Below are 24,103 nucleotides of genomic sequence, written 5' to 3' on the forward strand. Positions count from 1 at the left end.
GTTGTTTGTCGGTTGATGTACCCATCAAGGTGCACACAACACTGATCCAGTACGACGGAACTTCTCGATGACGGACAAGATTATTGTGTTGCTTGGAGCCGCCTTGTTGAATCGTTCCACGAACCGAGTTTTCACAACCTTCACGCTCGGTCCATTCTGACGCCCAACACCGTATGAGCGGAAGTAGTGCTCGACAATAAACACCTTCTCCTCTGTTGTGAGTCCCATTCTCCTCGCGCGAACTGCACACAACGCTAGTCCACACCCAACTGGACACGCAGGCACCGCTGCTGGCTGAAACCACTTTGCACCTGCGCGCACTCTGTCCGTGACTTTCGGTACTGTTTGTTTTGCCGCATACTGTATTTATTTTTGTGAAAGAGAGCGTAATTTCCTTGTTATTATATGTAATAATGCACCTTGTTTGTAATGTATATCTTTTGTTTATTGTTTTTTATGCTCTATTATGTGTAGTTTAATGTATCTTCATGTTTGCGAGAGTGCATTATACAAATTTGTATTTGTAAACATGTATAGATGTCAGTTTTGTTGGTAGCATCTTTCTGTAAATAGTGAGTGATTCATCTGTACTTGGATCTGTGTTCTCGAAATAGTATAAAAGCGAGGATGTAGCGTAAGAAATAACACACTTTCGCCATAGATCGACGAAGCTTTTAAATTTAAAAGGAACTCCTCGGTGTTGTGCATACATCTTGGTATGGTAGTTCGGGGCGCAAGCTAGGCCTATGTGATCATAGGCATGCCGATAGCCACGCATTGAGTTTATGCGTTTTAGTTGAGTCAATTCATCGACAAAGCGAAATCCTCGCCTTCGTCTCAAGTATATTCGCATTATAATAGCCATAAATAAAGAATAAAACCTTTTAGTTTATCTACTGCAGCAATGTGGTTTTATTTCTCTGTGCTGTGAATATTGTCTTTGCCTAACACTATCCCTGTACCTGAGAGGAGTCTGTGTACTTCACCGAGTCTCATCATTCACCGCTGATTATTATTAAGTTATTATTAATAAATATAATAATACGTTTAATAGTATAATAATACAGGCTTGAACGTATTATTACATATTGTAATTTTTCTAAAGTAATTAATAGCCATTCTATTGAACAGACTACACAAAAGATTTACTTTGCCTATGGAAAGGACAAAGTTTCAATTCTGTAATGCTCCTGTCAATGGGTTAGATGCATTAACATAGTACCCATCAACAATGGCCATGTTTGACCTGCCGGGTACATTTCATGACTGTTTATGGTGCTTGAAAGTGTCAGGTGAAAATTTGACAGAACTTTCTTAATTACCTTTATATTTACATGTTTCTGCTGAGATTAGGAGTGTAAGGATTGATTATCTTAATATTTCCATGTGAAAAAAAAACCTTCAGATAGAAGAGCAGTGATTAATGCAATCTCCTTTTAACTACAAAATTTCCATAAATTACTATTTTATAACCCATGGTGTAACAACCCATCAGGGCCAATGCCTACCTACCAACTGCTAGCCAGTTATGAGGTGACATGTAGTCAGCACGTCAAAGTCCAGTTGTTCTTGCAGGTTTTCCATGACAGGGATACGCTTCTCATTCGTAGTTCCCCAGTTTCCTCATGATTGTGAATCTCCACTGGTCCCATACACAGGCTGATATTTCAGGAAAACTTGTTACGCTTCCCCCCTCAGGAGACTCGAACCTGCACCTTAGACCATACAGCCACGGTGCAGGTCAAATTATTTTACAAGGTACAAATTAGTATCTCCCACCTTTAATCTTGTATGCACACTCATTTCTAGTATTCCAAATGTCTCCCACCTCTTCTTGTACAGCTTGTAAAAAAATCATGGAACTCAGACCGAGAGACTTTATAAATATCCAAAAACAGTGTTTTTTTTAATCCTGGTCTATAACTTATAAATTATATGCATGTGTATCAAATATGCATAATACCAAACATATTCTTGCAGGCAATGAAGAATTCCACTATATTTCACTCACAATAGTATTTATAGCAAAATTCGACATACACATAAATAAAAATAATAACAACAACAAATTTTGGAAAGAATTACATCATGTAAAGCATAATGCAATGGGAACATACGGTATCTACAACAAACACAATTCAACAAGTTATGTTAGCAAATGAATGAATATGTCAACACGTTGTAATGTTTCCCAGCTCAAGAACTTCCTTTTGAATATCTCTTCCAAAATCGCTTCACATCATCATGTCCACTCTTTGTCACCACCATCGTACGCTTCTGTTCGTTCTGCCACATCAAAACACCACAGTCTTGGGCATGATTCCGCAGCACTTCGAAGTCCACCTGAGACAGAAACTGATTGTACAAAACACCCTCGGAGAACATGAACCTGTCCCTTTCCAACTCCCAGAGCCTTATCTGATCGACTACCGTAGGGGGTAGTGTTGGGGCTTCCTTCAACATTTCTGGATGAGCGTGCATTCTCAGGAAGCTTATGATCTGATCTGCTGTGATGCCACTTTTCAAAGCCTGCCTCACGGAATCCCTCGACAGAATGGCCACAGCTAAGTTAGGAAACCTGTAAAAAAGTTACAAAATAAGTTCCTCTGTTTCAAGATGAACATGCACAGTTGAGCCAAATTATTAGAACCAGCAGCTAATATCTAGTGGTTGCACAGATGCTATATTGGGTACAAGACTGGGGAACTAGAGGGCCAGGGAATTACTGTCAGACATTTCACGCAGTGTGACATGTCACATGGTCTTACTGGAAGATCGCACCCAAACCAGGTAATATAATATCATGTAGGGGTGTACATGATCTGCAAGAATGGATTCATAACCAAATCTATTGAGAGTGCCTTCTGCATGGATGAATGGAATGTCACAAAACATTCCCCAAACCAGCTTGTGTTCTTTCAGCAATGATCACAGGGTGTTTGTTCTCGGCTGTTTCTCACCTGACATGCCAACATCCTTCCCTTTAATGAAGCAGAAAACAGGACTCACCTGAGAAGGGCACCCTTTGCCAATCAGTGGAGGTTCAATTGCGATACTGTCGTGCAAATTGAAGCCTTTTCCACCATCAATGCATCTTCGTTAGCATAGGTATAGTGATAGGGTGACCATAATTTTTTTTCTCCCCAAAACGGGACACCCCAAGGAGATCAATTTACCCCACCCCCCTTTTTTTGCCTCCTGAAAAATTAGCTAGGTCTAATTATAAAATTATTGTTATTATTAATATGTTATTTTTATTCACACAAATAATGCATCATGAACAACAAATGAAATATGATATCCCGTTGTGAAAAATTATTAATTATTATAATCTCTGTATGGCTTACATAGTGTTTCTGGTTCCTTTGATGTTAGTCCAGAAGTATTTATTGGAAAGACCAGTCTTCTTGGAAACAGTGTTATTCTTCACCAATCGTTCATAAAACTCCCCCAAAATTGCCCCATCCCCACATATCTGATGCACAATGCGAGATTTGTCTTTTGAGTTTGTGTAAGATGCACAAATTTAAATTCTTGTTGCAGGTCTGTATTGAAATGGAGCTGTTCATTTCCAAACTTTTCCCTAAAGAATTTCGTTCATCGTTTGGTTGCCCTAAGCTTTACATTGGAGCACGATAGAATGGTTATTCAAACGTTATTTTCAACGAAGGTAAGAATTTATCATGTAAATCGATAACAGAAATGCGTTAGTAAACCTTTAAGGTTATGTAGTAAGTCATAAGTTTCCGAAAATTACATCCTCCAGAACATAAGAATTAATACGTAAAGCGCAATGGCAGGGTAGCTCAGACGGACTAAATATAGTATGTTTATGCACAAAGAGCATTAAACTTGACGTAATTGTGGTCGTCCCTACCTGCCATGGGTCTATAATACAAAAATTTAGATATCTACACTACACTTTTATGTTTCCTCTTGTTGCGACTTGCGAGTATGTGCAATGCAACGGCAGGAGTAGGAATCTGAGAAACTCACCAAATTACAAGAAAAAAATGTATTAAGTGAGTAAGCACATGATATTTATTATTATACACTATGCCATATCTGATAACTTAATATTAACATAAGTTTTCTTTGTATTAAGCAGACATTTTCTCCCCGTATTTTCGTCCTTTTTGTTTTAGATTACAACAATTTTAAAATTATTCCTGCAAATCAGCAAGCCCTAGAGGTTGCGAGACATGAAACAGAATATAAAATATTTTTTGTAATAACTATTCTTCTCGATAAATCTGTATGTATAAAATAGAGAATCATATTTACTAGCCACGAGGAAAAGTATGATATCACTTAAAAAAAAGGAGTCAGTTATTAATAACAACTATAACAAATAAGAGTACAGTCACATGGAATTATTATGTATTATTCTCTACCAGATTCACGATAAAGCACTTAACTTGTGAAAATTGCAAGTGACGTAAACAAGTGCTGTGCAAATTTTAAGGCTTTTTTGAGTTCTGATATATTTTCTGTTGTTGACGATCGTCTTATTAAAATCCTCCGTTTCACAGCACTGATTATTTATCTATCAGGTTCCAAAATAATTTCTGAGGTTAAGATGAAATTAAACTTGCAATTTAATGTAATAGCAGCATGGTCAGCATCAAATTCCCCATGTATTTAAATGGGAGAACAATTGCCCATCAAAAGCGTGGGGACACAACAGGGGTGCTGCCACCTACAATAGTTTGCTTTGACCAGGCTCATTGGAACTACATGTACGCTTCTTGACCATGTTTATTCAGTTCTACAAATAATGAAACACACACAAAACAATATAACATTTTGATTGTTATGAAGTGCATGAAACACAGTTCAGCTGTTTTACCTGTGTTGCCATTATGCTAGTTTAAAAATTCCATTAACATTTATTATTATTATTATTATTATTATTAGCATGAAATTTCTCTCAAATTTAGACTTGGTTTGCAAGTTTACTCCTAGACTTTTATAAAACGGGACAAATACTGAGTTTTTAATAATATCGATGGGACGGCCAGGACTTGCATCTGGAACGGGACTGTCCCGGTCAAAATCGGTCATACGGTCACCCTATGTAGTGACCATCTCTTTACTTCGAGGCCCCATATGCAGAAGGGTTCGCTGAACTGTCATTTTAGACACACATCTGGTAGCCCCTTGGTTCATTTTGATGGCAAGTTGCTCCTCTGTAGGGTGTCGGTCGTCCCTCATGCATCTTTGTAAACAACATTCACCTCCCACATCAATAACACATGATGCTATGCAGTTTACACAGTGGTTATTCCCAATGGTGACATTTGTCCACTAATCACACACTTTCAACACAGCAGCATGCAAACAGTCCACAAACTGCATCTGCTGTTTCAGAAACACTGCCACCCTTGGTCCGAAAGCTTGCAGCTTGGATAAATTGCCCCTTTAACAAGTGATATATGTGCATACAGCCTATTGCACACCTTATATACAAACCATGCCAGCTCATGACACATAACACACTTCACGCGCTACGTGCTGCTGACATCAAATGTAGGTGGTGGTCATAATAATGTGACTTGACTCTGTAACATCAATTTCAATGTTTCAAAAATGGATATGTCTGCATAATGATCTTATCTTGATCTTGGTAATAGGTCTATGAAAATCATGTGGGCTACCACGGTAATCCATACTTTTATTTTTTATGCGTAGAGGTGAGGGGTTCTCAATACCATCCAACCATGTTCCTTACTACTCAGGGTTTGTTGGTCTCTTTATTATTTCATTTCAATGTCTTGTGAGCTACTGTGGCAGCCCACATAAGTATTGGTACCATGGCTTATGTGAAGTATTTGATTATGATTTGATTTGTTTTTCTGTTATTTACCAGCACTTTTCTGCCTCTTTTGGTTAAGATGAATGATGATAGGATGAAATTAAAAGGACACTCGAAAAGAACACCGATGCCCAGGCTGGGATTTGAACCTGGGACCCCTGGCATAGTAGCATGCTGTGTAACAATTTTTCCACAGAGGTTAGGTATTTGTTTATGACTCGACTGATTGAGAAACTATAGATGATAAAGATGGTGAAGGCAATTTTTGTTAAGAAAAAGCACCTATGTCAGATACAGAGCAGGTGATGAAAATCTGATTGAAAATCGTCTTTTGAGGCGTAGAGAAGTATTATAATGACAAACAAGGGACTGTGTAGTCTGTAAGATTTGGCGTTTCACAAATAATCTTCTTATGGTTACTAATTTTAATAAAAATACAAAAGCAAATGATTTTAGTGTACTACATTTTTCTACATGATCATTTTAACCATCACATATATTTTTTGAAACATTCTTTTCAAGAACTTTTTTATGTTCACAAAAACGTTTCCAAAACATGTGAAAAACATTTCATTTTTGTAATTTTAGTGGAAGTAAAATTACGAAAACACTACAGCTTTTTTACTGTTGCTTGTGCTAAATATGAAACAATCTTCCAATTTTACAAAAAATGTTTAAAACAGTTCACAAATCACAAAAAAGATATTACAGGAAAATATAATTATTATACATGAATAGAAAAAATGAACTACATAGCAGGTTTAATGAAAGTTATGAAATTTTCATTTCAGCATAATATAAAGATTTTATGTACCAATGACTTATGATTTAGCACACACAGAGGATGTAGTAAGTAGAAATTTAACTGTAAAATGAGCTTACAATGCAAAAACATAAGGCAATATACAACTCCGTGACAGATCCTAGACACTAATCACATCATCAGTGTTTCAAAGACAACAGATCCTGTTGTACTACTGCTGACAAGAAACAATTGCACACAGGTAAAACACTGTCAGAAAAAGCAGTGAGAAATGGCATCGTATGTTCGTGACCCAGGTTAAAGTCCTGGTCAAGCCTACATTTTTTCACGTAATTTCTTTGTAGTTTGTGTATCATTATGCAGAATATATTCATCTGCCTTCAACAATTGAGAGTTATTTATTCCCATATATTAAATGAAAATAATATCTCACCTGTACATCATTTCACAAAACAACCCCAGTAAGGCCACATCCAAGTTAGAATCTGTGTAAGCATAAACTCTGTAATTTGTTTCCACTACAATGTAGCCAGTCCTGTTGATGTCCATGTGAGACTTGTTTTGCCCTGAAGCAATGTTCAATGCTAGTCTTGTGGGATAGAATCGTCCAGCCTTTCTCTAAAACAACAGAAAACAAACCATCACATAATATCATAAACAAATCAAATTATTTTAGCATTACATAAGATATACATTACTAAATGTGAAATGAAAATAAAAATGTAAATATTTTTATTCGGTAGAACGATTGTGATGCAGTGCGTAGCACTTAAGCAAGTGATAACCACATATTGGAGAGGCTGACATCAGTGGAATTAAGTTGGAATTGATTTTTAGTCAAAAAGTGTTTTCATTATTTGCATAACAACTCCTTATGTTAGAATCCATTTAAATAAATGCTGTAAAGAGCATAATTAAATTTATAAAAAAATATCAGAAATAATGTAAAAGGTACACTAAAGTAGAACTCCTAAATTTTAACACATTTCAACCCCAAAATATGATTTTGTATATAAACACAATTATTTTGAGAACTTCGAATTATTTCTGAAAACTTTGCTCTTAACCTTTGTAATAAGAAGAAAAAAGGATAATTTTAACCCTTTCTGCGTGTATGGATATAATTGGAAAGTTCACAGCCAACTTATGATTTTTGAGCCTTTTGTGAAAATTAATTGCTCTGTTACTATTTGCTATATAGACATGAAATTTTGCACACTGATTTAAAATACTAAGGGATAGAAGTTATCGTACAGAAACGTTATGTATATTTCTTCAAACTTCAGTGTTGCCATCCCAAAATATATTTCAAAATCTAAAAAAAAAAAATCTTTTCTTACATATCTCTCTACTTTTCCAAGTATTCAGTGGATTATAGATATTCATTGCAGTAAGGTAACATTTTTATTTATTATTTATCAATTACTATTTATTATTAAGTACGATATCATTGACATCGGACACGTAAAGTGGTTTCAACATCACAAGAAATAGTAAATTTACCAATCATCTGGGAAAAGAAAGATGACATAAAGCATACAAACATATCTTCAGACCCTCAATTTTGTGTTTGAATACAAAATACTAAAGTTTGCAAAATAATTTACAAAAGAGTATGATATTTTCTCGAAGCATCAGTGTTGCCATCTCATAATAATAAAAATTTCTAAAAATTTTCATTATCATTTATTTTTTAAAATATTCAACCAATGATAGATACATACATATTCATCCAAATAAGGTAATTTTTTATATTTTTATGGGGTATAATTTTATAATTTCGTCAATGTTGCAAACCAAAAACAATTACAATATGAGTAGAAATGTAAAAATCAGCTCATCATAAAAACAAATATGTGGTATGAAAAAATGAGAAGTTCAGTTTACTATGGCATCCAAACACATGCCCAAAAGGGTTAAGAAAGCTTTCTTTTCATTCTCTGGTAGTGAATATTATTTCTTTTTAAATTAAGATACTAGTCAATGGAAAATATTTGATGAGAGTTGGAAGTTCGACTTATGAAAAGAGATTTTTTGTTTAAAAACTGCCATCACATTTTTCTTTAATCAGTCAGTAACAGTATAACAACCACATACTACGTTACTTCTACCGCATCGTGGTACATCAGTAGTGAGAAACTAACTCTTTTTTTGACCATTTCTTCATCAATCATCATTAAATGAGTCTTATAGGGGAACAGAAAGAAAGAGATGATAATTTTAAACCTTTTTTTTAAATCCACAAATTACATGGATATTTTTGTTGCAACAACTGCTTTTGATGCAAACATTTTACAGTATTTTTTTTGTTTAGCCAGGACAAACCCACTAGTAGCTGACAAATATGCTTACCTTCCTCTGATAAACAAGTCCAAACTCTCTTAGATGCTGCAGAAAAACAAGCAAGCCTTCACTCATTCCTTCTGTGCTGTAATCCTTAGGAAAATTACAAAAGAGAATTTTTGTTAATTCATTTAACATTTTCCTCTTGTATCATCAATGAGTATTATATGAATTTCTCAAATATTCGTCTTCCTAATTTTGTAAACTAGAACTCATCTTAATATGCAATATATGTGTATATGTACAAGCTTATTAAAACTGCCCTGTTGTTTCTCAACAAATTATTTGTATTACACAAATAGAGTAGAATAATGCAAGTATACTTATGCCAGAAATTTCCTTCAACAAAACCATTTTATCTAGTCTAGGACTCCCCTTCAATACAAATGTATTGACACTACTATCATAAATGTGCAACATTATCTTAAATATTATTACGCGAATCGTATGTTCTGTATTTGGATCAGAAAGATCCAAAAGCTGCTACCTAACAAATAACAGGTCTTTGCACTCAAAAAGCTGTTTTTCCAAAAGTAATATTACAGGTATTATACACTGCTCCACATAACTTAAGCAATTCGAACGAAGTAGGACTAAATGAAAGGAAAATGTCAATTCACCAAGTTTAATGAACATAAGGAAGGTACAGATGAACAATGCAACACATATGAACACCAACAATGCAGATATGGTGTACAGGGTGACCAGAAAGTTCAGTACCACTGTTACCCTACATGAAAAGCTGGAATCTGAGAGGGCACAGGCTGTCAATACGGTGTGTAACCACCTAGAACAGACACACGCACGACATCTGGCCTCCATGCTTTGGATCAGTGTGGTTATCAAGTCTTGAGACTTGAGAGGGCTGTCTGCAGTTCAGGAATTGTTTGTGGTGGCGGATTGCAATGCGCTATTCTTCGCCCAAGAGCATCTCAAACATACTCGATTGGATTAAGGTCCAGCAAGTATGCAGGCCATTCAATACGGGCAATGTCTTCTGTCTCCAGATAATCAGACACAAGATGTGCACGGTGTGGGCATGCATTGTCATCCACAAAAAGTAAGTCCGGACCAAATGCTCCATGGAAGTTACGAACACGTGAATGGAGAATTTCATCCCAATAACGTTGTGCCGTCAAAGTTCCATGTTCCACAATATAGAGGTCCGTTTTCCTATCCAGCATGATACCACTCCACAACATGATGGAACAACCTCCAAAGGATGGCCTTTCAACAATGAAGTTAGGGTGATATTGTGTTTCTGGCTCTCTACACACGGATATCCGACCAGAATCAGATGATAGGCTGTATCGAGACTCATCAGAGAACATTAGTCGTGCCCACTGGCCTTCTCTCCATTCGACATGTTCCTGACACCATGTGTATCCCATACGTTTGTGCTCCCATTTCAATGGCACACACAGCACAGGCCTCCTGGCATACAATCCTGCTTTATTCAGCTGCCTACGAATAGTTTTACGACTAACACGTCATCCCGTAGCTTGAAACAAATCGTTTGCCAGTTGAGAGCAGGACTCTTGGTGGTTACGTCTGGCAGTGATTGTGAGAAACCGGTGAATCAGCTGCTGATGTCCTTGAATGGCCTCCTCCATTTTGTGTACTGACAGTAGGACCATTTTGGAAGCGAAGCCACAACCTTGACACGATACTTTTATTCACATTGAATTCACGTGCCACTTCCAATTGTCCAATTATTCGACCTCAGTCAACGTCACTCAAATGGTGTCTAGGATTAATTTCAAGGTGTCTACACTTGATATCCCACTCATGAACCACCACTTCACTGCTTGAGGACTGGGACAATACTAGGTTGTGGTTTGCGCTGGCAGGCACAAGCTGTTAATCTTGGTTTATAAGGTGCTGCTCACGCGTTATAGAGGGTACTCCAACTGCTTATGCTTGTTTATGTTTGTACATGTCTCATACAAGTGTTGAATGGGCACTACATCTCACCTATCCCACGTTGTACAGATATGCTTAAGTTTCGTGGAGCAGTGATATGTATAACATATAGAGCCATTGCAGTCCAGTTGGTAGAGTATCTGACTGTCACATGTGACTCCTGGGTTTCATTCCTGAGATGGGAGAATATCACTGCATGGTATGGGTTGAGAGAGAGTTTACAGGTGATCAGAGCATGGTGTTTATCACATCACCTCCACAAATGGCCAAGATCGTGAATGTGTATACTGCAAGTGAATTCTGCACAAGCAGCAGCAAAGATAACAAAGGAAAGACCAAGATGCTGGTGGAAAGAGAAAGTAGAGCACACCCAACCACATTTGAAACAGTGAAGGATGATGTCAGAACCAGTATTCTCCGCCATATTACTGAACAATACCTTACAGTGGACATTCACATAGGCCCAAGATACTGACATCCACTCACTGATCCTTCAGTACTGGGCATACTGTTCAGATTAAAAAAATCAGTGAGCCACTCTGGTTCAATTCATCCAACATGACCACAATTTCTAAAAGAATACAAAACAACATTGGTGTAAGTATAGAAACTGGACTGCAGGTTTAACTCCAAGATAAACTAATATTCCTCATTACTATTTATTGTCACTACGTTTGTCAAATAAAAAAAAAATCAACTCGAAGTAATTCGTAAAAGCTTTAACATTTGTCTAAAGTATCATGAAGTAACATATTACTTCAAGCCCATCATTGTATCATCTCTCTAATTGTGAAGAGGTCATTTTAACTTGGCTTTGCATTGGATACAGCCCTCTTACACATCATGATTTGCTGCACGGGTTGGACCCTCCCATCCGCCGTGTATGTAAAGTTATTTTAAGCATTTGGCATATTCTTATCGAATGTGCATATTTTAATATTCTCAGACAAACTTTTAACTTTCCTAACTCTTTATCTTCCATGTTGGGAGAAGATGACAGTGTTTTAACCAATATTTATAGCTTCATCTTATTTATCTGTGGTGACTTCTACCTTGGCGAAACCTCTACCCCCATATCTAAGTAAGTTCCTTGCAGAAATACTTCTAGTTTTACACTACTGTAATTTCTATTGTTAAGCCCTTTATATTTACCTTTCCTAAGGTGCTGAAACTAAGCTGAAAGAGGAAAGTAAGGCATTCAACTAAGTTCAGCCCTCTGGCTTCTACAGTATCCAGATACTGCAATATAAAATACCATACTTGGGAAGGTGTGTCTAGCAGCAAGAACTGAAATCCTTCTTTAGTAATAACACGGCCTCCTTCTTCCTCATCCCTGTAATATATAAGGAATATTTAAAATTAAAGAATATATAAATACAGTTTCAGTTCCATATGTTATATTATGATTTTCCCCATGTAGATACTTATGTGTTCAAAATGGTGTAGTGGTATCATTGTCACTTTGTCGCACTTTGTCATAATGGTCGCAGGTTCAGTACCCAATACCCAGTACAGGCAAACAGTAGTTTGGATATAACTTTAAACTCTAGGTCCAGTTCCAATTAGTCTATCTGTTCATAAAGTGCACTTAAAACAAGCTTCAAACAAACAACATAGACAGTCTTATCCTATGTGATAAGTAGAGCCCGGATGTTCAGGCACTGAAAAGTAAAATATTAATATTAATATTAATGCTTCAATGAATGTTTTTTTTTTTTTCTTAATTTGCAGATTTAGCAAGGATAAACACACATCTCAAAGATATTGCAACAATAAAATTTAAGAAAATGCATCTCGGACACTTTAGTAATGCCAGTACGTATTTACTTGTTGCACGTACCAACTAGGATTTTCTTCAAGTTGTCAGTAGTGAAACACTGTCTTCTGTCAGACAAAACATTCTTCATAGCCAGAAAGGACCTTTCCACGTCAACGGATGTTACAGGGGTGTACTTGAAGCATGCTGTCACGAATGGATCGATTTCAACCGTGACAGTATTGTTGCCCGCTAGGATTTTGCCGATCTTCTCCATTCCCTCAAGATCAGAATTTTCACTACGAACATGCACACATTTCTCACTAAACAACTTGCCTTTAGGGCCAGGAACAGAAGTGATCGCGTCGTCACATTCGTGGAAAGTAGCCAGAGCAGACACAAGGGTTTCTCCTGATTTCTCTAGTTTAGTTATTGTTTATGGCAGTATTGTATAATGGGCTGCAATAAATGACAAGTCACTTCAAACAGTTTCCGAACATAGCAATTTTTTGACATCTCGTACAGCAGAGGATTCTTCTTCGGAGAGACGCCGAAAAACTTCAACCAACATTTCAAAATTCTCTGCGTAAAAAACACATGCAGAAATCCACGTGCCTCACCTTGTCAGGATTGGGAGAGAAATTCCTGGTGCCGTGTCCTTAAATTTTTGGATTCTGGAGGGGGCCTTAATGAACAGAAGAGAACTGGCAGCGAATTACTGTTCAAGAAGGCGAATTCAAGACAACAATCGCTTATCGCGATCAAGTATGTTTGTTTTGCCTCAGCAAGTAGTCAGTTGCGTTGTTGTTTCTGCGAAACCGATAATGAATGCAATGTTGCCAAACTGCCTGGTATTGAATTTAAAACTTGTGCATGAATGGTTGCTGTGTAAATTAAATACGTGGTGGTGTTTGAATAACAGGGTTATTGAAAAATGAAATCAAGTAGAAGAGAAATATAATTTTAATTTTAAAAAATGCCTTGTCGGTATGACAAAAGAGGCAAAAATGTTTGAAAAAGGCAGTGTAAGTTGAAATAGGCAAAAAAAAAAAAGGCAACATAAAGTATTGTTCAGAATGTTAAGAACCTTCGGATCGGTGTACTTTTGTGTTCAACTTTGTCTACCAGCGTCGGAAACGAATAGGCATTTTTCCTAACATCCGGGCTCTAGTGATAAGAATTTGCATGATCACTATGTGAGCTTATGAATGATTTGTACTGAAACTTAAATTAATTTATGGTTACAACAATTTTATCCATCCCATATAGGTGTAACTGTATATCAGTAAAATTAATGATAATTTTATCAATATATCTGTAAATAGCCTGAAATTTAGTGCACAATTTTGTCACTTTGTCACACACCCTGGTTTTGTAAAGTAAATGTCACACTCTTTCTCTAAGACAAACGTATTTCAGTTACATAGTTTGCTACATTAAATAAAAAATGTTAATAATGTTCTTCATGGAACATTTGCAATTATACGTGGAGCGCTCAAAAAGTAATGCCCCACATTAACAAATCAAGACTGGACACTGGTGACATACTTGCTCAGAAAACACACTTACTTTTTCATTAGCCCTGCATGTAGAAGAATACGCACTGCATCAGCTGAGATCCCTTCTTGCTGGTGAGATCCAACCATATAATGAAGGACGCATTGCCATCTTTCTAAAGCATAGGCATCTAGGAAGGGAAGGTCACGAGGTTTTGTGTCAGGCTCAAGGTGGGATGACATGGTCCATGGCCTTCCTCTGCGGAAAAGAAAGAAAATCATCATCATAGCGTTTTAAATAAACAACCTCAGGCTGCAAATATGACTAAATTTTTCAATTTCCACTCATATCAATCTTTGAGAGGTCCTTAATTCTTATGATTATAACAAGTTGGACTTGCATTTACTATGTAACCACAATATGCTACACAGGTACAAATCATATATTGGCACATTCCCTGGTTTTCCAATGAATTGCTAATGGGGACAATCTATACCATAATTAATTAGTGCTTGAAGACACATTCATTATGCAAAAATTCATCTTTGTGGCATTTATCATTTCCGAAATAGCCAAATTGGTATATAAAGGTAAAAAAAGTAAAGTGCTCCCCTGTGCATAGCACCACGCCATGAAGGCGTATAGGGGGTGTGGGGGTAACGCCCCACACTTTCTTGATCCGGTCGTGAGTGGAGGTGATGTGATCAGCATCACGCCCCTGACCGCCTTTACCCCCCAGGGTTTCCCCCAGGTACCCATGTTATTCGACGCTGGGTGGGCGCCGGGGCCGCAAATTGATATTACTAATTTTTTACCGTCGCTTTCAGACAGATTGATGAAAGTAACAATTATACCCCCACTATACCAGCACCTGGTATTCTGTCTGTTCATGAAATTATATCTTTGCACCTGCAGTAATTTCTGACCAATTGTGAAAATTTTCCTAAGTCAATATGTTATATATCTTTAGGTACACAAAACGACATGTTTGTAACTTTATTTCATTTTGAGATATCGACATTTGATTTATGAACTGCAATCTGATCAAGATCCTTTACATTACATTAAGTTAGTATTAGGCACGTGTTTCTGTCTACCGAATTTTACATTTCGATTATTTGAGAAACTGATAGGTATCAATTGTTGACTGGAACAGACAAATGGCAGAGATCGCATCATGTAGATAATTCATAGTTATTTCAACCTGCCATATTTCATATTTACAGTTTGAATGGTTTCCGATATCAAAGCATTAAACGTGATGATTGCTTGACCCCAAACACAGATGGATATGCCAATCAACATAATTCATGTCGTGTTAAACTAGTATTTATAGGCTTTGTCATGGTTTTGCATCCTTACCCCATCCCTTCTTCTTACCGAAACCAGAGCATGTGCTACTGTTGACAGTCGAAGGTTTTGCCACATCTTTTTCTCCCCTCTTGTCGTCTCTCAGCAGGATCATGTGTATGAGGGACGGATGAAGACAGGAATGTTAAAAAAGAAAGGGAGAGAACAGAATCTTTTGTGGTGCTAGAAAAAAAATGCTCAAGGGAAGAATGTCTACCTGCGCCACTCTTTCCCCATCCTGTTTTGGAGCAGGAAGAGGGGGGGAGTGGCAAAATGCCTGCCAACTCTGAACCAGCTTTCCTTTGTCGGTGTGCACTACACTCCTAGATTTATGGTTGTTTTTTTTTCTGATTGGGGAAGCGAAGGACATTTAAGAAGTCGAGTTTTTACTAGGTCTTCATTTTTGCAAAATTGTAGATATTAACAGGTCCCTTTGGATCAATTGTTGCCTCCCACAGACAGTTGGGTAGGTTGATCGAGTTGATTTTTTATTTATTTGGTAATCTATCAGCCCACTAAATATTGCTCTTATCACTCTTGTAGTTTCTGATATATCAGTATTTGACACAGATGGACAGGCAGATAGACTGTAACACTAACAGGATGTGTCTACAACATGATACAAAGACGACAGTTTATCCTTAGAAAAATTAAGTGTACTTTCTAGTTGGTTTATATGACCTAATTTATTTCTAGCAACAACAGAACAGGTAGGGGAAAGCTTATACAACTTACCCTCCCAGCAATGCTACTTTCATATTCTTCTTGAATGTTTCATTTAAAATCCACCCTATAAGGCCACCTGGAATACCTGCTTCCTGCCACACTCGGAGTTCACTCAGCATCTTTGTGGCCGAGACATGTTCTCTGCGTTACAAATGGAAAACACAAGAATTAAAAGTTAAAAAGGTGAAGAGAGAAACAACACATTGTTTTGCATTTCCGATTTTTTTACAAATGTTTGCAAAAGTCACTCCTAAATGACAATACAGAGGAACATTGATTTTATATTTTCCCACGTTCAATTTTGATGTATAACAACTTTACAAACAACTGAATGTTGATAATCAATTACACCATAATACACTTCAAACATTCATGGAATGTCTTTCCGTGCAGGTATGAGTCTCGCAATATAGAAGTTATGATAAGGAAATTCCTCAGGTAAATGTCTGGTCACTGCCGGGGTGAGCTAGGTGGTGATTGCGGAAGATGGTTGAACAAAAAGGCAGGGCACTGATCGGAAGAGGTGGGAGAGATTGGATCAGAACAGAACTGGAGGAAAATCCAGACGTGAGAGATATGTGCTACGTTTTAGGTTTGAGACTCTACTTGCACAGACAGTTCATTTTCCCTTGTGACTTAAGCTACCATTCTCAATCACCTATGATATAGACCAAAAATGTATTAAATTTTGGTAATTTAATTTGATCAGGTCCATACCTCAATTTCAGTAATTGAGCAGGACTTGTGAGAGCAAGTGCCAAGCCATTAGGGCTTCGACATGCATTTTCCACACATAACAGGTACCAACATTTAAAAATGTTAAAAAACTTTAACTTTTTCCAGCTTTGTACCCTTAAAAACATAAAATCAAGGTTCCACTGCACTTACTAAATGTACATTAATGCACAACTTTTTTTTCTCTTTTATATCATGTATGTTCCTAATGGAAGGAACCATGCCATGGTTGAAATGGCATGCCAAAGGTGTATTTTGAGTAAAACACATATTTTTTATGAATCTGTACTAAAAATAAAAAAACTCTACAAGTAGATGTGGTTTTGTGGTGAATCGGGACTGTAAACTATATATTTATCCCATTTCGCCACATTCTTCACTCCACCCTGTATGTTAAAAGGAATTAAGCCCGCTGCCTTGCTATTGCTTCCGCGCAAATAATTCGTCTGCTCCCAGAAGCTCGCTCAGGATTGATGCTTCTGCCACCTGATGAGTTTTTCGGGGCAGATTTCCTTGTTCCACGAGTCGGAAGAAACACTTCCTGCTGCGACCTAGACTGAGTTACCTCGTGTGCAACAGCCTGCCTTCCTCGACGTGATAGCTCGCCCGAAGCAACGGGGCGAGACTCGGTCAATTGCCCCCCGAACACCTGGGACTCATCAGGAATACTTTGGAAGATTTCAGTAAAGTGGAATCAAAGGTGGACTAGTAAAAATAGTAGTTAAACAAAAAGGTTTTAATTTAGTGGTTTAGTATTTTCTTGTTTAAGAAATCTTGTAAAGTCCTCACCCCTTTTATCAAATTCAAGAATAGATCGTGAGGAAGCAATTATAATCATTATAGCACTTGTTTAATTCCTACAGTATCAATGGGATGAATGTGTGTGATTATGAGCGTAGCATTTTTATTGAGTCAAGCTATAATATTTATAAAATGATGTTGAATGTTTGAAAGAGAAACGAATTGACGTAGATCGTCGTTAGATTATCATGCTGGCATATGGTAAATACATCTGTTGTGAATAATGTTAAAGTAATGAACAGCTTGAAACCAAAGTTATACATCTCAGAAACACACTTATTATTGTTATTTAGCTAAAGCATGAGAGATTAGTATCTTGACGTGATTGTATATTTTGCAAAGAACGTAAAAAAATCCAAGACTACATTCAATAATTGTATTTTTGCAAAATTAGGACTTTTGTTAGGCAATAAAACCAAATATATTGAATATTAGACATCTTCATTTATCATACGAGTTAAGGGGGTGCATGACCCCCCTATTAGGATTAGTTTCCTTGCCTCCCCTTGTACATATTTTGGTGTGGGTTATTTCTGTGAAAAACTTGGTTTCTATTCCAGGGTCGTATACGCGTTATTTTGTCGGGAGTGGCACTAGACGATGCCAAAACAAACTCCCGACCGATTAGCACTATACGCAAGAAGGACCGGATCAGAGGAACTTATAATACCATTAAGCCTTGTTTCCATGATATAAAAAACTCAATATGCTGACCAAGGCAGTAATTTATTTTATTGTAAAACATAAACTAAACATAACGTTTCAACCTTATAGCAAGGTCTTCTTCAGACTCTGCACCAAGTACAAATGTAACAAGATACAAAAACAGGAACTTAATTAAATTCCAAAACTGGTTTTGATTTGATTTGATTTAGTTTATTTTACTTCGCGTTTTGTGCCTCGTGGCTAATTTGCGAAGATGGGGATGAGTGATGAAATGATGAAATTCATGAATGGACATTCACAAACAACCAAGCCCGACCGGGATTCAAACCCGGGACCCTTGGCGTCGCAGCGCGATGTGCTAACCACTCGGCCACAGGGAAATTCCAAAACTGGGTATTAGTAGTTTGTCAGGGTTGAAATTATTAAAGTTTTGCCCATGTTTGACCTTTTTTTTTTATAGGTTAGTGGATATCCGTTTGACTGGAAATATTATTCTCCTGCCTGGGTTGAGATACTGTGCGGGTAATAGAAATATACAAGCGGGGAATATTTTGAAGGGCCTTCTTCTCTATTTTCAGTTGGATATCGTAAGATGCACATACTTCCAAAAAATAGAACAAACTACTAAAATGTGACGTATTGTTACAAACCACCATCATAGTAAAGTACCACGTCACAAACTATATGGTGGGAGAGCAACACGTCACAGTTTGTAGCCATTATTTATGATAAAACAAAATATACAAGATGAGAGAGTACTCAGTACACACTAAAATCATCATGAATAATTACTAAATACTAACACTTACTTGGCATTTGTCTGTGAAACCCAAGATGCTACTACTGCTTGAGGCACCGGTTGTTCAACAAACAATATCCTAATTACAAAATGCCTCGCAATTTCTGGAAGTTCCCTGAAAAATGTCAGTGATAACAGATCAGGTTTTTCACTCAGCTACAATTTCTGTTGTTTGAAATCTAAAGTTTTATCACTATATTTCTATGTAAACACAATGAATGAATGAAATTAAAATTATAAGAAATTACATTTGGCATATGGATTGGAGCTTTTATGAAACATTCTCCATGGAGACTAACACACTTGTGCAACTTTTCGTGATTTCATGTTTGGCTGTGTTGCAGCCACAGGCAGAATAAGATGTGGGTGATGAAAATAACTTTAGGTGAATGGGCCAATCTCACTAGCTTCCTACAAGGGCCAGGGTTTGCATTTTGCCCCTTTTATAAAAAAAAAAAAAAGTGGGATTTTAAGATAAAACCTGAAAAAAAAACAGGCAAAACTGGGTTTTATTGGTTTCTTTTTATTGTATTGTATATTTTAAAAATTAAATACATTTTGCCCCTGGTAGTAATATATCGTAACATTAAACTTGTATTGTTTTAGTTGACTGATTCAAAAACTATTTAATATTTCTGTTAACATATTCTGTTTTAAAATATTTGTCCAACAATTTGATTCTACTCTTCCTCGATGTGTAATAGTAATTGCTATTGCTTTGTGACAGTTTTCAGGGGTGCATTCTCTGAGAAGGCACATACTTTGGTGAATCCAACAATCAGATTACAAAGGGGGGGGGGGTTACAAACTAATTTACAACCAGTGCTTTTTTTCTCTGGCAGTACACAACAGTTCTGCATACAGGCACCTTATTACAGGTGAGGACTAATAAAATTGTATTTTAATAAGAGAAATGCCTACAATGCCAGAGGTCCCGGGTTCAAATCACAGCCGGGCATGGGTGTTTCTTCCTGATTTCATCATATCACTCAATTCTCATCTTCCCGATTAGCCAAAAACGGCAGAAAAGCTAAGTAAAATAAATTAAATCAATCAAACAATAAAAATGCATATGTGTTTCTGTACCTGAACAAAATATGGCCTAGTACCCAATATGGCCTATTTGCTGTTTGCAATTATTTACATGGTTCATTCAACAGATGATAATACAAGTATGCAATTTAGACTGTCCGAATGACGTGATTGAACCTTTGGCTGTACCTATAGTACAATAACTTGAGGACAAAGAAGTGAAATAGATGCATCTCGTCATTGTGTGCATCTTCCAAGTAATAGGTGGTTACATCTCTAGTACAGGGCATGAAATTTCAAGTTTGAAATCAGTCGCCGGACTAAAATCTTTGATCGCCACTATTTTATATTGATAAATAATAAAAATATGAGCAATTATTAAAAAGTTAGGAATTAATGTTTGTGCAGCGCTGTCGTTCTGCACTGAAGTACCACTTATCAATCGCAGCTGCTGGGTCAAACTCTGACAGGGAGGAGGGAGGATGGGGGGGGGGTCCGTTTATGGAAACTCTGAGCAAATCATCCAGTGTATCAGTCTTCAGAGAGTTCCTGTAAGTAGTCTTGAGTCTGTTGTGACAGCTGAAACCTCCCTCACATGAGGCTGTGCTCACTGGTAGAACAGCACAAAATGTCAAAATCTGGAGCAAAATGGGGAATCTTGCTGAACACTCCGCACTGTGGATCGGCACTGGGGATCTTCTCCAGCATCTGATTCAAAGCTGGAGAAGGAAACAAAAGTTTGTATTATGTCCACTCTGTAACAGAACATCCATTTTCTCATTATAAAGGCTTGGGTTCAAGTATATGTAGAGCTTCTTTATTTCTTCTATCCCAAACTGAAGAATATTTTCTTTGGGAGGCCAAGGTGTCGAAAACATGCAGAGATGCAATCGCATCTGTTGACATAGACGGCAATGTTTCTGTGATGTACACCTTCGCATTGTTAATTAAGTTTCCTCTAACAGTCTGAAACTCTTGCACATCCCTGATCTTCCCTGAAATGGATAAATGGTCCAAGAAATTTTGTTCGCTTGGTCCAACATTAGATTCCAGGTCAGCCAAAACTGAAATACAGTGTTCAATTCTTATTTTCAGAGATGAAATAAGAAGATTCTTATTTTGTAGTGCCATGCTTAAAGGGTTCAATTTCCCATAGAAATCCAAAAGGAAGTACAGAAGCTTAACAAATTTAAATTGCTTCAAACTTTTCAGCAAATCCTTAGCTCTAGCGCCATCATTGTCTTTGCTATGGACCACCTGTTCAAGATGGGTCACAACAGCTTTCCATGATTGCAAGAGATCTCTTATTGCACGTTCTTTGCTGGCTAACCACCTAATAGTGTGGATATCACTCAGTTTTAGAATTTCTTCTATAACTTCTGCCGTTTCTCTCAAGAGGTGGTCTTGAGGTGTGTTTGACACACATTTGAAACAACGAAATTTTAGTCGCCAGCCCAAAACGTTGGGTCGCCAATGGCATCCTGCTCTAGAGTCGTTTTCACGTTCAGAAGAGAGAACGGCACTTATGGAGAAACCGCACAGTGTTGCCAATACAGCGCTAGCTCATGTCGCCGGGAAATGATGACCTTCCTTCACAATGAAGGTGTTACATATTTTGTATATATAATGATAATTATATGTAATTATTAACATTAATATTATACTGTGAACGTTACAGTTACCCTTTTTACTATGATCCATTGCGATCACTACACACGCGAGTGTAATGCACGAATATGACACTTCAGAAATCACTTAAAAAAGTAAAAATCACTGAGAGCTCACACAACTGAAAACACTTTTTCGGGAGAGGGAAAAAGTCTAAACAGACCAAAGCAGATCTCTCACTCAAGTAAGGGGACCCTGGCACATGGGTTAGATTCAAGTTGCAACCCAAACAAACAAATGAGTTATGGCCCACGTGAACTGATAAGACGTGAATGACTCAAGCAAGACATGTCATATTTCTATCTTGAAGCCCCATATTTTGTCACGTGTTGGAAAGCCTTTCAAAGGTTAATATGGTGTCTATGAATTTATGTGTACGTTGGAAACTGAAAGGTGATCTTCATTTCAGCATTAATGTCTACAGTAATGTAAACGAAAACAACGTGTATTTGCGACAGCACTAATGTTGCTCACAACAGCAGCATTGGAAATAATTGTCAATTATTAAATTTAAGTAATTTCAATTCTATTATAACAAACTGCATGAAGTTCATATTTTTACTGAATGGAAATAAAATAACAACTGGAAAACTTGGTGGTGATTAGCCGGAATGCTGCGGTGAGTCAGCTCAAGATGGCCAGACAACGTCTCCTTACTTCGCGCGCGGTTCGGGTTAAAAAGAAACTCCAAATGCATGGAAGTAATATTTCTGGGAACCTTTGAGTGGTTATAAAAAATAATTTCATTATTTTCTCCACAACTTTGTCGCTGGAAGTTTTTACTTGGAATTACAGAACAAAAAATGGCCAGTGACGACATTTTCTACTGCACGAATATAAAAAATCTCCACATACTTTATTTGAATATTTTTTAATGCAAATATGCTTTAAAGTATTGATAAATTCTGAGTACCACCATCACCTATGACAATTAAAAAACAGTGTTAATTTTTTTCATAATGAAAGCTTCAATTTTACGGCATGTTTCAACGTTAGGAATGAAAACAATGTAAAAATTGTGTTTTCACAGAAAATTTGCATTTTTAATTTATCTAAAATTATGTAAGCAAGTCACCAGTTTTTTGTGTTCACCATCGTATTCTCTACAAAATTTCCTGCAAAACTGCAGCTACCGATTTTACTTAAGCTAAATTTGTAAATCCAGAAATTTGACAACAGCACGTTCGTATTTCCCATAAGAAAAGCATTGCCCATAAGAGCCCATTGTGTCTTCTGAACGTGAAAACGACTCTAGTACATATTATGGTAGCTCATAATTTGTACTTTACAACAATGTATGTTTAGACTTTAATGTAAAGTACTATTTACAACAAAAGAAAAAAGAACACTGTGTAAGGTGGATTCAATATGGACTACATAGGAATATATTGTGAAGAACATGTGCAAATGTGACATTTGTAATTCTTATGTTCATGTAGTGTGTGTGGAACTCACTAAGGATGATAAAGGACCTTTCATTTGCTCAGGCTGTGATGTGCAATCCATGGTCTCTGGTAACAAATTGTGACATGCCACTCACTCCCTCATTTATTGGTTTGTAAACAATGTTATTTCTTTGTGCAAATCTAATTTGTCGTTATGCAAATAAAATGCTATAACAACAACATCGTGGTACTTTCTTTCCAATTTCTGTTGCATATTTTGATGTGAAAGAACAAAATAGCCTATATGACTAGGCCATATTGGGTACATATGTACCCAATTTAGCCTAAACATACCTTTTTTAATAAAATCTTCCTTACATCCATGTTATTACTTGACATTGGCTCTAATTTTCAGAAAACATCCAGAAATGTTCCTTCTTTTTAATCTTGCAATTAGTTTTACCATTCTGACTTTTTACACCAATAGAAACAATCTCAAGCCTTAGGTAGGCCATATTGGGTTTAGGTACCTTACTTGGAATTTATGTACATAACACGATTCTGAGAAGTTGTTATAATGAATAGTGCGGAACATTTCTTCCCAGAAAAAAAAGCAATAACTAAAGTTTTACAGACTTTTAATTTTGTCAATCAGGTTTTCCACTTTTTTCAGCCTGTAATGATACTCAAATTTAAGCATGTTAATGTATATGTTTCTCAAGATGCAGCACATATTTAGTTAATACTATTAGTGAATATTCCATTTTGAAGTTCAGTTTATGAAACAAATTATTTTGTGAATGCAGTGTTGTGCCAATGTTGGAATGCTACAGTCCAAACTCAC

General features: G+C 36.8%; 1 protein-coding gene across 1 annotated transcript in view; it reads right to left on the reverse strand.

The window, feature by feature from the left end:
- Nucleotides 1-2,001: 2,001 nt before the first annotated feature.
- mrn (general transcription factor IIH subunit 4 marionette) overlaps nucleotides 2,002-24,103 on the reverse strand; it is a 29,366-nt gene continuing 7,264 nt past the window's right edge. Inside the window, exons 2-8 of the mRNA XM_083134630.1 lie at nucleotides 19,185-19,289; nucleotides 16,183-16,314; nucleotides 14,170-14,355; nucleotides 11,997-12,177; nucleotides 8,931-9,014; nucleotides 7,012-7,196; nucleotides 2,002-2,578 (exon numbers count right to left, since the gene is read on the reverse strand). Of these exons, the coding sequence (XP_082990756.1) occupies nucleotides 2,197-2,578; nucleotides 7,012-7,196; nucleotides 8,931-9,014; nucleotides 11,997-12,177; nucleotides 14,170-14,355; nucleotides 16,183-16,314; nucleotides 19,185-19,289 (1,255 nt within the window). The 3' untranslated portion in view covers nucleotides 2,002-2,196. The remainder of the gene's footprint in view (nucleotides 2,579-7,011; nucleotides 7,197-8,930; nucleotides 9,015-11,996; nucleotides 12,178-14,169; nucleotides 14,356-16,182; nucleotides 16,315-19,184; nucleotides 19,290-24,103) is intronic.

Source organism: Lepisma saccharinum, chromosome 1 (genome assembly GCF_977018435.1).
Source record: "Lepisma saccharinum chromosome 1, izLepSacc3.1, whole genome shotgun sequence".
In the NCBI taxonomy this organism is placed as follows: domain Eukaryota; kingdom Metazoa; phylum Arthropoda; class Insecta; order Zygentoma; family Lepismatidae; genus Lepisma; species Lepisma saccharinum.